General features: G+C 30.0%; 1 protein-coding gene across 2 annotated transcripts; it reads right to left on the bottom strand.

The window, feature by feature from the left end:
• Positions 1-2,671: 2,671 nt before the first annotated feature.
• On the bottom strand, positions 2,672-14,129 carry RpL30 (ribosomal protein L30). Of its 2 annotated transcripts, none has more exons than XM_075380082.1 (4): positions 13,982-14,129; positions 13,823-13,876; positions 7,215-7,360; positions 2,672-2,899 (listed from the first exon to the last, which is right to left on the bottom strand). In XM_075380082.1, exons 2-4 carry the CDS (start codon positions 13,841-13,843, stop codon positions 2,719-2,721), a joined length of 348 nt encoding a protein of 115 aa, XP_075236197.1. In that variant the 5' UTR covers positions 13,844-13,876; positions 13,982-14,129; the 3' UTR covers positions 2,672-2,718. The 2 variants fall into 2 exon arrangements, with proteins under 2 accessions (XP_075236197.1, XP_075236198.1); XM_075380083.1 differs by having other exon boundaries at positions 13,823-13,898; positions 13,982-14,110.
• Between the last annotated feature and the right edge of the window lie 124 nt (positions 14,130-14,253).

Here is a 14,253-nt window from a genome sequence, read left to right as displayed (position 1 = left end):
ACTGTTTAAAGTGGCTAAAGGATAATTAAAGCATTATAGGATTTCTTAATTAGTGAACAAAAAAGAAAATTGTTGACCTTTATGCGAGTTAGTATTTTGTGGATTAAATGTACATGTGAAAATTGTTCTTTGTATATCTACAATCACAAAAGTGTAGCGTTTTTTAATTTAAGTTAAAAAATACACGAAAATTCCATTCACTTTATTTTGGAATTTCTTTATACATTTTTACTTAATATAAGCTGATATATAAAACTATATGGCTTGAAAATCTCCAAAATTGTTTGATCAATTTCATTGAAATTTAGATCTGTTGTAGTAGTGAGTAAGACTCGCCAAGGAGGGCAAGGCAGGCCCCGTCTCCTCAGAAAAATCACTCCCACCACCAGTAGAAACGTCACTTTCAGTGAGTTAGAAAAGGGACTTAAGGGTCAGATCGGCCGACTTCATCTGTGACAGAGGGTAACGTTGTTGCAGTACGAAAAATGATTGAGACAGACAGAACCTGTGGCCTAAATATAGGTGTCATCATCGGGTATTAATGCATCAGCAGTTCTTGCTATTCTTTGAGATTACCTTCCAGTTAGAAAACTTTGTACCCTTTAGGAGCCGCATAACTTGACCGACGATCAGATGTCACGTCATGTTTCATCATTGAGTGAAATGATTAAAATGTTTTAATATGGGAAATCTCTCTATGCGAACGGTATTGTGAGAGGTGAGAAAACTCGGCTATACTATTATGACGTTCCGACCAAGGCTTAGAACAAAGTCTAGGTGTTAGAACAAAATCCAGATCAATGAAGAAACCCACCGGGTTGGTCTAGTGGTGAACGCGTCTTCCCAAATCAGCTGAATTGGAAGTTGAGAGTTCCAGCGTCCTAGTAAAGCCAGTTATTTTTACACGGATTTGAATACTAGATCGTGGATACCTTTGGATTCTTTGGTGGTTGTGTTTCAATTAACCACACATCTCAGGAATGGTCGAACTGAGAATGTACTAGACTACACTTCATTTACACTCATACATATCATCCTCTGAAGAATTATCTTAACTGTAGTTACCGGAGGCTAAACGGGAAAAAGAAAGAAAGAGAAAGGTTAAGAAAAATACAATATGGAAATGTGAACCCACAATTAAAGACTAGGAACACTAGCCACTCAGCTGCTGTGATCTTGTAAGTATACAAATACGCTATTTAAACCGCTCAAAAAATCTGTTAAGAAAATTATTCTGAAATGGGACAAAGTTGGAAGCTGCCATTTTGGAAAGATGACTCCCTCTTTGCAAAAGGGCATTAATGATTCTGTTGTAAGCTGACAATCTGCTCTTGTTAGTACCATTCCATACTGCCAGAAAAGTTATTTTTGAAGTAAACTACTCCAATCTAAAGGAAACCTATCACATATCTATTAAAAAACCCAACAATAGAAATAATAAACTGTATTGTACATCTGCCGAATGTTTTTCTCTTTGCTTCAGGAAATTTCACACCAAATATTGACGTTGCTTTTATTTTTCGCACATGTTTAATACTAAACATAATTAAATTGAGAAGCCTCGACTGACATTAATTAGCTTTAATGACCGGTATTCAGAGATTGTACAGTCTAAAGATATCAAGCAAAATGTTAACTGATGAAAAAAAGCAAAAAACTTCATCTGTTATTCAGAATCAAAAAAAAAAAGGATTTTTCTATCTCCACCACTTAACGGTGGGTTAGAATATGATAAACACATGATTCTACCCTTAATATTTTGTATACATAAAATTTTATATCTCCTTCTCCATTGCTGTTTAATTTTGGTCAATACAGCATAAAAAATGACAATTTCTCTGAATCATTCCATCCAATTTTGATATTAAAAAAACCATAGGCAAGGAATAACAACACTGCCCACACATTTGATGCAATGTTATTCAACAGGGATAAAAAAAATCATTCACTGAAAAATATAGGTATCACAAGATGCTTCATGAATCACTTAGCAACAAAATCAAAAGTCAAGCAAAGCCAGGAGATATACAGTCAAATAATTATAATAAATTTCTGCTTTTTTGGTCAACAGTTTTCAAGATAAACAAAAAACTACTTGATATTCAACATTATGTTGAATATCTTCCCACTTTTTAATGATTAATCAAAAAATTTATAATTTTAAATAACATAAATATTTTTTTGTAATAAAGCTAATTTTTCTATGAATATATATATATATAATGACAAAAACTACTTCTCCCCACCTTTTTTAAAATTATGACCAAATTTAATGGCAGATAATTTTTTCAGTAATTTCTATAAACTTTTTTTGATCGTGTTTTTCAGACTAAAAGAATTTTGAAACATCATAAATCATTTATTTGAGCATTTTGCCATTACAAACAATCTTGCATTCTAACCAATGATACAATAAAACTTACTCCATGTAATGACCAACACTGTTTACTTGTATTCAAATTTTAAGATTTAATTATTATAATCTTTATTGTTTGTTGCAAAACAGGATTCTGTATCACCAGCTTAACTTTTCATAATTATTCAATTTAGTGGACAAAGTAAAAATTTGTATATACTGACATCTACTGAAAATGAGTCCAAGAAGATGGAAATAATAGCAATTTTTACCTTTCAATTTTCATTTAGGAAGAAAAAATAAACTTGCACAATATTTTTTTTTTTTTAATTTATTTAAATGCCATTTAATAACAAAGAAATTTACTGTGTCGTCTGTTCAGACGGCATAGATCTGATAATATCAGAATCTCCAGGATCTGTGATTGACAGCGTACACACTCTGAAATATTTTCCACATGCTGTACCAAGTTCAATATTGTTACCAGAATAATGATGTACACCAGTCTTGGCTAACATTGCATAATATTCAATCTCCGACTTCCTGTAATCAAAAATTATTTTTAAAATAAACAATTTTATTATACGCATTAAAATTTAAAAAAATTAATGTTTATAGAAGGATAGTATGGATGCGAGACATCAAACAACTTTGAAAACAGCATAGCAATTTTCAGGCATAACAAACACACCATACCATAACACTCCAGGGCTTACTTGGAAAAGATAGAAATGAAAATTTTCTGTTTTCTTCACCGAACTGAACTTACAATGGAATCTTTTCTAAGTAAAATCTCTGAAAGTATGTAAACATTTAGCACATCCAATCTTTATATGACAGTAAGTGATATGCTATGAAAATTGGGTTAAGCTGAAAACAGCTGCACAGCAAAGTAGTAAATAAATACTGTTTTTATTGTTAGTTTGTTAATGGACTTTACTTTTAAAAATATGCTTTGTGCAATGATATTACATGGAATTTAGTGATGAAGGTATTATTCAGTTTTTCAAAATATTAGTAACGATAATAACTGAGAAAAAGAAACACTTGGAAAAAAGAAATTTCACTAGAAAAAACCATAACTAATTTTTACAAGAAATGTTGCTTATACTATCACCGCCAAACAACTTTCCTTTTGATGTACATTCTATTTTTATAGACTCATTGTAATAAGGATAAAATCAAAACCTAAACCGACAACGATTGTTAACGTTTATATGCCTACAAGCGCCCATGATGATGATGAGGTAGAGTGTGTATACGAAGAGATTGATGAAGCAATTAAACACGTAAAAGGAGATGAAAATTTAATAATAGTTGGAGATTGGAATGCAAGCATTGGAAAAGGCAAGGAAGGAAATATAGTGGGTGAATACGGGCTGGGCAAAAGGAATGAAAGAGGGGACCGACTTATAGAATTTTGCACGAAGTATAATTTAGTAATTGCCAACACCCGATTTAAAAATCATAATAGAAGAATATACACTTGGAAAAAGCCAGGCGATACTGGAAGGTATCAGATAGATTATATCATGGTTAAGCAAAGATTTAGAAATCAACTCGTTGACTGCAAAACTTACCCTGGAGCAGACATTGATAGCGACCATAATTTGGTGATAATGAAATGTAGATTGGGGTTTAAAAACCTGAAGAAAAGGTGTCAGATGAATCGGTGGAATTTAGAGAAGCTTGAGGAAGAGGAGGTAAAGAAGATTTTTGAGGAGGACATCGCAAGAGGTCTGAGTAAAAAAGATAAGGTAGAAAATGTAGAAGAAGAATGGGAGAATGTTAAAAAGGAAATTCTTAAATCAGCAGAAGCAAACTTAGGCGGAATAAAGAGAACCGGTAGAAAACCTTGGGTTTCAGACGATATATTGCAGCTGATGGATGAACGTAGAAAATATAAGAATGCTAGTGATGAAGAAAGTAAAAGGAACTATCGGCAATTAAGAAATGCTATAAACAGGAAGTGCAAACTGGTGAAAGAAGAGTGGATTAAAGAAAAGTGTTCAGAAGTGGAAAGAGAAATGAACATTGGTAAAATAGACGGAGCATACAGGAAAGTTAAGGAAAATTTTGGGGTACATAAATTAAAATCTAATAATGTGTTAAACAAAGATGGTACACCAATATATAATACAAAAGGTAAAGTCGATAGATGGGTGGAATATATTGAAGAGTTATACGGAGGAAATGAATTAGAAAATGGTGTTATAGAGGAAGAAGAGGAAGTTGAGGAGGATGAAATGGGAGAAACAATACTGAGATCTGAATTTAAGAGAGCATTAAAAGATTTAAATGGCAGAAAGGCTCCTGGAATAGACGGAATACCTGTAGAATTACTGCGCAGTGCAGGTGAGGAAGCGATTGATAGATTATACAAACTGGTGTGTAATATTTATGAAAATGGGGAATTTCCATCAGACTTCAAAAAAAGTGTTATAGTTATGATACCAAAGAAAGCAGGGGCAGATAAATGTGAAGAATACAGAACAATTAGTTTAACTAGTCATGCATCAAAAATCTTAACTAGAATTTTATACAGAAGAATTGAGAGGAGAGTGGAAGAAGTGTTAGGAGAAGACCAATTTGGTTTCAGGAAAAGTATAGGGACAAGGGAAGCAATTTTAGGCCTCAGATTAATAGTAGAAGGAAGATTAAAGAAAAACAAACCAACATACTTGGCGTTTATAGACCTAGAAAAGGCTTTCGATAACGTAGACTGGAATAAAATGTTCAGCATTTTAAAAAAATTAGGGTTCAAATACAGAGATAGAAGAACAATTGCTAACATGTACAGGAACCAAACAGCAACAATAACAATTGAAGAACATAAGAAAGAAGCCCTAATAAGAAAGGGAGTCCGACAAGGATGTTCCCTATCTCCGTTACTTTTTAATCTTTACATGGAACTAGCAGTTAATGATGTTAAAGAACAATTTAGATTCGGAGTAACAGTACAAGGTGAAAAGATAAAGATGCTACGATTTGCTGATGATATAGTAATTCTAGCCGAGAGTAAAAAGGATTTAGAAGAAACAATGAACGGCATAGATGAAGTCCTACGCAAAAACTATCGCATGAAAATAAACAAGAACAAAACAAAAGTAATGAAATGTAGTAGAAATAACAAAGATGGACCACTGAATGTGAAAATAGGAGGAGAAAAGATTATGGAGGTAGAAGAATTTTGTTATTTGGGAAGTAAAATTACTAAAGATGGACGAAGCAGGAGCGATATAAAATGCCGAATAGCACAAGCTAAACGAGCCTTCAGTAAGAAATATAATTTGTTTACATCAAAAATGAATTTAAATGTCAGGAAAAGATTTTTGAAAGTGTATGTTTGGAGTGTCGCTTTATATGGAAGTGAAACTTGGACGATCGGAGTATCTGAGAAGAAAAGATTAGAAGCTTTTGAAATGTGGTGCTATAGGAGAATGTTAAAAATCAGATGGGTGGATAAAGTGACAAATGAAGAGGTATTGCGGCAAATAGATGAAGAAAGTAGCATTTGGAAAAATATAGTTAAAAGAAGAAACAGACTTATAGGCCACATACTAAGGCATCCTGGAATAGTCTCTTTAATATTGGAAGGACAGGTAGAAGGGAAAAATTGTGTAGGCAGGCCACGTTTGGAGTATGTAAAACAAATTGTTGGGGATGTAGGATGTAGAGGGTATACTGAAATGAAACGACTAGCACTAGATAGGGAATCTTGGAGAGCTGCATCAAACCAGTCAAATGACTGAAGACAAAAAAAAAAAAAAGACTCAAATATTCTAAATTTTAACCCTTTGTAGGCAGAAGCCCACGTAGGGCTACCTGTACTTATGCTGAAGGGCGGAAACCCATATATGAGTCTTTGAGTGTGACCGGCTATATTACTTCATGTAGTTATATATAAGTTTAAGAGATGGCAGATGTTCTTTCAATCAGCTTGAGGCAGGAATTCCTGATACGTCATTGGGAACCATTTTACTTCAGTTATCAAAAGAATTCAATGACCATATGTATGTAACAAGATGCGAGCATTATTTTTTCATGTTTTCACTCATTTTTAAGCAATTTGTTTACAAACTGTTCCTTACAAAACTTCATTTTTGGCTTGCTTCGTTTGAATTCAAACAAAATTTTCAAGGCAAAAATTCAGAAGGAAATGAATAAAAATATTTATATTATAATAAAATAATTTCCTGCTAAGTGCTCTACTTCTTCAAAATTTCTATTATTATATTACCATCAATGTTACACTACTGTTACTATTATTATTCAGCGTCTTTTACATAGAAAGAACTCAATGTAAAACATAGCCAAAATCATCATCCACAGTTTGCAAATTCTAGTGCGTTCAGTGAGACTTGTGACGTTTTCGCATAAACTTTTTCTCGCAATAATTAAACAGTGTTCCTTAGCCAGGTTGGTGGCAGAATTCAGCAAAAACACAAGGTATATGTTGTTTTTATGCATGAATGGATATAAGTCGTTTTAAATACTTTTTGCATGAACTTTTTTTTTAGAATGTCTTCTGCCCACAGCCATAAAACATCGCCGCCCATAAAATAATCACAAAATGGTTAATTTCACATTTTATATTTTCTTGGTTTAACAGATTGTACCTTATTTCATTTTCCCAATTTTAGCAAGCTTTATATTACACTTTTGATTATTAATAAATAAGAAAAAAATAAAAACTTTAAAAATTCATTATATTTTTGTTATTTTTCAATTAATATTCCAGTCAAATAACTTTCACACCTTTTCCCCCCCATTTAAATTTAGAACATTATGGTAAAATTTTGAAAGTAGGCCACTCCACAGAACTAAAAAGCATGTCCTGCTTCTCAGCAGCTGTTACCTTAAAGGAGGAGTGTTATTAGCAATAATAACCAATTTTGCTTTTCCTTGGCGAAGTGTCTTCAATGTCTGCTTCAAACCGAGGAAGTACTTTCCAGATTTCATTACCAATGCCAGCCGAGTGTTGATACTCTCCATGGCTTTTTTCTGTAAACAAAAATCTTAATTAAAATTACTCCAATTAAAAAATCTTTTTTTCCACAAAATGAAAAGAAAAAATTGTGGTTTGTTATTGAATTTTATTCACAGGATAGTTTTTAAATATTTCATCATAGGCCACAGTTCTATTTTATATACAAAAATATTTTATGAAAATCAACTAATACACAACAATGACTTAGACCAGCCTGATGGGCTTGAAAACTTAAAGTAAATTTTCTTACTGAGCTATATACTTTCCAGTTTTTCCAGAAGGAAAGTATTATACCATAAAAATAATGTCTATGATCGAGAACAGATCATAATAAATACAAATATTATTTTCAAGTTTGATATCAATAAGATATCAAGTAAGAAATCTTACTTAAGATTAGCCGTAATAAAAAAGTAATGAGAATTTATTTTTTGGAAAGAATTTTATTTATTTGTTTACATTAATGTTATCCCCTTAAAAATAGTCCCCATTAGTTATTATACATTTGTGGAACTCACCTTTGGAATAGTGTTTAGCTCTTTAACAATTTGCCTTTAATCTCATCAATGCTCATAAAACAACAGCCCTTTACAGTTCTCTTTATTTTTTGGAATAGAAAAAAGTCACACGGGTTATCATGTCTGGTGAATATGGCAGCTGGAGTATCATTATAGCTGTTTTTGGCTAAAAACTGCTATAATGGGGTATCCGGGGGCAATAATGCAATAATTTGGGGTATCCGGGGCGCTCATCAACTTCAACGTCTTCATGACCTTTTTGGAAATGCTTATACCATTCGTAAACCCTTGCTCAACTCATAGCAGACTCACCAAAAACATTTTTAAAACATTGCTACATTTTATTCCATTCTTAGAACAAAATTTAATACAGATTCTCCGATCCATTATTTATACAAATAAAAAATCACATGTGTTATCCTTTTAACAGCTGACAACAGACTAAACATCCAATACGGCTAAAAATGTACAGATACCTTTCAGACATGGTTACCAATATAACAAAAAAATCCTGAGAATCAGACTAATACAACCCGCGAAAATTTCAAAACTCGTTACTTTTTAAACACACCTTACATATGCAAAAATGGTTTTTTATTTAGATAAATTAATTACAAAAGTAAGTAGCGACATATTAAGTTGTTTTTAATTCATTTGATTTTTACCAAAATAGGTATAGTTTCTTTGAACCTTTTATGGCACTGTGTAGGGGGGAAATCAATGAAATAAGAAAAATCTGCAAACTACAACTTGTAGTTTGTAGTTTCATTTCAAACTACAATTTCTGTTCATTTCTGCTAACAAAACTTTTATAGTTTTCTCAATTGAGGCTACTAACATATTGTTTTTACAGTTTGTAATTATCAACAAAAATCACACAACAGTAAAAGCTGAATTGTAAACTTAACAATTTATTAATAAGTAATTTTTGAGTCCATTAATATATATAATCAGTTATTTAAATACTCTAAGTTAATATAGTACTTGTCATAATTCAAAGGTGAAAACTGTCATGGTTAAAAATAACTTTGTTATTAAAGAATGTGCCAATTTAAACAATTCACTGTATTCCAAATTTATCTGTATGCATAATGTTGATATTTATAATGTAATATTTTTACAAATATTTAAGTTCATTATTTATTCTTAGTATTTCTAAATTATTCTTTATATTTGCTAACTTTACATGTAATGGTTGTTTTTAATTTAAACAATATATTCTTTTTTTACATTTATTATAATTCATTTTATAAATGCCAGTATTAATAACTATAATTTTCAAAATTGCAGATGAACTATTTTTAATATGTTAAATACATTACATATATTTAACAGGTTTGTTTCTTATGTTTTTTCCACGTGGAATTAATGGATTACTTATTTTGTATGCTTTTCATAAATATTCTCTATCAAATTTTCTTTTATTCATTTTTGTTTGCTATAAATGTGAAATTTAGATTTCTTTGTCAAATTTTATTTTTTTTGCTTTCGGTGAGCAAGGATGATTTGATTTTCTGTGAATAGTTGAATGTGCTGTTCCTAAAAACCGCATTATTTTTTATTAGCATTAATATTTATATCTAAATAAATATATTCGTCTATCATTCTGAAATTTAAATAAATTTTAATCTCTGTTATTATACAAATTTAATTTATTTAAAATAATTAAATATTCCATTTTTACTTTCCTGGCGAAATTAGCTAGAATACCTATGTAAAATAAGGGGGAGGGATAAATATGGTAATCATGTCATATATGCGGATGTTGCTTTTAGCCTAATATCTTGGGATTGACCAAACAAATTATCTCCAATTCATTACGGTAGTGGGGAATATTGGAAAAAGATCAATTTCGATTTTGTTTGGAGGAATTTTAGAGAAAACTTTATTAATTAGTTATCTACAATGCAATTTAGGTACTTACGCATTAACGCCACCGCAGCTACAGCTTTATTTAAAAACAAAGTAGTCAATCGGATTTCGGTGGAAAATGTCTCTTTATTAATTTTAATAAATGGTTATTTATATTTATTTATTTTATAAATATAATTTAACCAAACTTAACCTACGCTCGCTAACCTTGACTAATTAACACTGTAATTTTTTGAGTATTTATTTAATAAATTCAGTAATTATTACCATTATTTAAATAATCAAAACACTCCTGTTAATTAGTCAAGGTTAGTGAGCGTAGGTTAAGTTTGGTTAAATTATATTTATAAAATAAATAAATACAAATAACAATTTATTAAAATTAAAAAAGAGACTGTTTTGAATCTATGTTAAACTCTATATCAGCCCATTTTCCACCGAAATCCGATTGACTACTTTGTTTTTAAATAAAGCTGTAGCTGCGGTGGCGTTAATACGCAAGTACCGCAATTTATAGCAATACTGACATTTCACTTCAAAAAATTAACTACCACCTCTTTTTGAAATATATGTTTATATTTTGCTTTATCTCCTTTCTGTTTAAATATTTTTCAATTTTTTTTTTGAAAAATACTTCATATATAGAGCTAACAAGAAATTAATAAAATTTAAAAAAATTATAAACCCCATTAGTAAAATGTATAAGTTTTTGAAAATCTTATCCTAATTTTAGCTTTTACTGACATGAGGGTTTTTAGAATTTAAAGAAAATTTTACTGAAGTGAATTTGACTTATCTATTAACTACTTAACTATATTCAAATAATAATAATAATGACTATTATTAATTATTGATAACAATTTTATTTGTATATGGTTAACCTACATATGAATATTTTTAGAAAAATGTTTTTTAAAGTTTATAAAAACACTTCTATTTTTTGGGTCTCCTAATTTTTATCATTAACAGCTGTAAAAGTCATTAAATACTTCCCCAGCTTTTTAATATTATACATTTCAATTCTAACATTTACTACTATACAAAAAGGTGTTAAAGAAAAATTTCATAATATGACGTAATATCACATAGTAGGATAGATATTGGTGTAAACTACTGTAGTTTAATTTTATTTTTATCTTCAATAAGTATATTTGAATACATCATAAAAAAATACCACCATTACTAATTTTTAAACTGTACAATTTATCAATTAATTAATATCTATTATTTATGTTCTAACTTTTGATGAATTAATTTTAATATAATTATTTTAGATATATTAAATAATATGATGGAGATAATGCATTCCTGAGTGACCTAAAGAAATATATGCACCTAATTATAAATAGAATCTATCAGTAGACTACCAATTTACAACTACTTGTTATAAAGACCAATTAACCCCTGATAAGAGAGGTTAGGAATACTAACCAAGGTATGGCAATTCTTAATGCCATCTTATAAGGCAGCTGGCTCAATTTATATACAAATGGAACAGTCATAAGTACAATGTTGTATTATCACCTTACAAAGAGTGCAATCATTTATCTTCAAAGGCTAACTCTAGTCTGACAACTGTTAAGATTAGTTTATTCCAATCTTCACAAAATTCTAAGCTTAACCCTACCCTCTCTTCACAGAACAAGTGACATAATTCACACATTAACAAGGTACAGACTTTTAACTTGCACAAGTCACCCTCTATGCAATTCTGCTTTCTGATCTTGTCTTTTCTTGATCCTAAGCATACCTACTATAGTATATTAAAGTAGAAAAAAGTTTAAGTCAAAATACGCTTTTATCTACAATCTGTAATGAATTACATAAAAAGCTTTTTGATTTTATTATTCAATGTTATTTATATGTAAATACTAGAAAAAATTTAATGAGAAATCTGATATTGAAGTAAATAGTAATACACTTTTTACATAAAGATTTCTAAAATATATCAAAACAGGGGCAAATTATCCTTAAACCTGTCAAAACTTTTTTATTTTTATTTTCTACTTATATAGATGTATTAAGTATGTAAATTAAAAAAGCTGACTACACAGTTGTAGGACTTTCATGCACGTGGCTTTTTTCTCTGATGCATGGCTTACACACACAACTTTATTAAAAACATTTATAATTTTATTTATATATATTTTTTATTTAATTCAATGATTCTAACTAAAGCACCCATGCAGATACTGTATTTCATTCGTGCGGGTGTGGCAGTACTAGTGGCCACTATTATTCATTAATTTAATTTTACTGCTTATCTGTGATGTCACAACATAGACTACAGCAGCTGTATGTCAGTGTTACACTAGCGCTCCTTTGGTGAGAAGGGACACTACTAACACAGTGTACAAACTAGTTTAATTAAAGATTTTTTGGGGGAATTTTGCAAAAATATTATCTTTTAAATGTTAACAAATGTTCCTAAAAAAATAAGACCTTAATTAGGCGAAATTTCAAGATACTGAGGGTGTCCTTGTTCAATTGCCTCACCCCCTTTACCTAAGTTGAAAATTTAATGACATCAGTACCACATATATAGAAGTAACATGACAAAGTTTGGTCAAAATCAGTCAATTAGTTCAGGAGATACAAGGTAATTTTGGGTGCGACTCCACACACATGTACATCTGGAAAATTTCCATTAGTTTTCCTTAGGTGTCAAAATATAAAGATCTGATGAAAACTGTTTTATGCCCAAATTGGATCAATCGCAATACTTTCCCTATTAAAACTATAGTTCTGCTACAGACAGGAGAGTAAAAAAGTTTAAAAATTTAATATTCATCATGCTTGTCAATTAAGAGGGTTTTTTCTTCAAATCAATGAAATATACTAAAAGCAGCTGGTACTTTAATAATTTGACTGCCAAGTATATCATTTATTGCATATTTATGCTTTTAGCTCAATTAACTTATTTATATATCTAGTCACAACAGCGGCAATGAGCATTCAAATTTCATAATCAAGAGGGTCTCTTCAACCTGAGACCCTACACATCTGATTTTTTTAACTTTTATTCTTTTTTCTTACTTACACACACAAAAATGTAATCATGGATTTCATGTTAGCCAATTAATACTTTATTTGAATATAATCTATTAACCAAACAAGCAAATTTTATTTAATTAAACTTGAAAAAATTCAAATAAATTTATTTTAATTTTCAGCTTGCCTGTCACAATCTGAAATAACTATATTTTGTTTGGTTTATAATTATAATCATGCAGATTAATACAGGCATTCTGAAAATTAAATTTATTTTAATTTTTTCCAACAAATAAACAGAATTTGCTTAAAAAAACAAAATCCATTTGTCTACGTGTTAATCCTTTATTCTGCAAGCGAATCCTACTCTCACATGTCCATAAAAATTTTTTGGTCGATTGTTAAATTCAATTAGAATAACATGATATTCATAATTTTTCGAGTTCAAAGTTAGATGCTGCAATTTTGGATTTAAAACAAGATCCAAAATGGCATATTATCATTCTGGCAGTATGGCATTTGCCACCAAACTACCACGCAAAGGGTAAACTCCATTCTAAGGTTATCATCTGCCCTTTGAGTGAATACACAAGATACAAGTTAATTTAAAATTGAATTCATCTATAATCACTATTGTTAATCCCAGAATACTAATACAGAGGTTGACAGCATTTAGTGTGCACATATTTTTTTTATATTGAGAAGTAAAAATTAATTGTAAAAAATTCTCGTTCACTAAATTTCTAAAATTTGTGATAAATATTTTTATATTTGTTTGCATGACTTAGGCACCTAAAGTAGTCATAAAAAAAGTTACATATTTAAACAACAAATATGATCAAAGTGAAATTCAATTGCTGTTCAAATTAAAACATAAATAATAATTGTTCTGTGCGAAATAAGGGTAATCAAGAGTGCTTTCCTTGTTTTATTCCTCAACCAATTTGCTAAAGCGGTTAACACGCGGGTAAGAAAATTCAGCTTTCGGTTAAATTACTGATCTATTTCATTTAGGAATATACAGATAATACAATTCAAACCTTCAACCATAAGGGAAATGGATATAAAGCACTATACAGACAAATAATAACATACCTGCTTCTTTTGGGCAACCATTTTTCTTCTTGTTCAGTCACCGAGATAAAAGAACTGAAACAAACATTAAAAAAAACTAATCAGAACAGTTATAACCACAGGTATACAATAAAATGATTAAAAGTGAATAAAATCATGAAAATTTAAATCAAAACTTACCAACTAACCTATTACACGAGGTGGTTCTGTATCGAATCACTGGAAGGAAGACGAGTGAACGGAAACCGGCAGTTAATGAAATATTCGATTACATCACCATCGAAATATAAATATATATATATTCATAAATAAGAATAGTATGATTAAAAAATAACAATTATTTAGTAAAATTTTATAATCATTAAATTCGACCAATTGAATTATAGATTACTTCATGTAATAAAGAGGTATGGTCATTTAATACTACTCCAATACCAATTATAATAGCAAAT

Source organism: Lycorma delicatula, chromosome 12 (assembly GCF_047948215.1).
Source record: "Lycorma delicatula isolate Av1 chromosome 12, ASM4794821v1, whole genome shotgun sequence".
Lineage (NCBI taxonomy): Eukaryota > Metazoa > Arthropoda > Insecta > Hemiptera > Fulgoridae > Lycorma > Lycorma delicatula.
Note: the sequence above shows the minus strand (reverse complement) of the source record. Positions and strands in the feature narration are given on the sequence as shown.

What these genes read in the sequence shown, in the direction of transcription:
- RpL30 (XM_075380082.1), bottom strand. Translation starts at nt 13,843, where the DNA reads ATGGTTGCCCAAAAGAAGCAG. An exon ending in TGGTTGCCCAAAAGAAGCAG is followed by an intron (nt 7,361 to 13,822) that starts GTATGTTATTAT and finishes TTTTGTTTACAG; the next exon opens with AAAAAAGCCATGGAGAGTAT. An exon ending in AATAACACTCCTCCTTTAAG is followed by an intron (nt 2,900 to 7,214) that starts GTAACAGCTGCT and finishes TTTTGATTACAG; the next exon opens with GAAGTCGGAGATTGAATATT.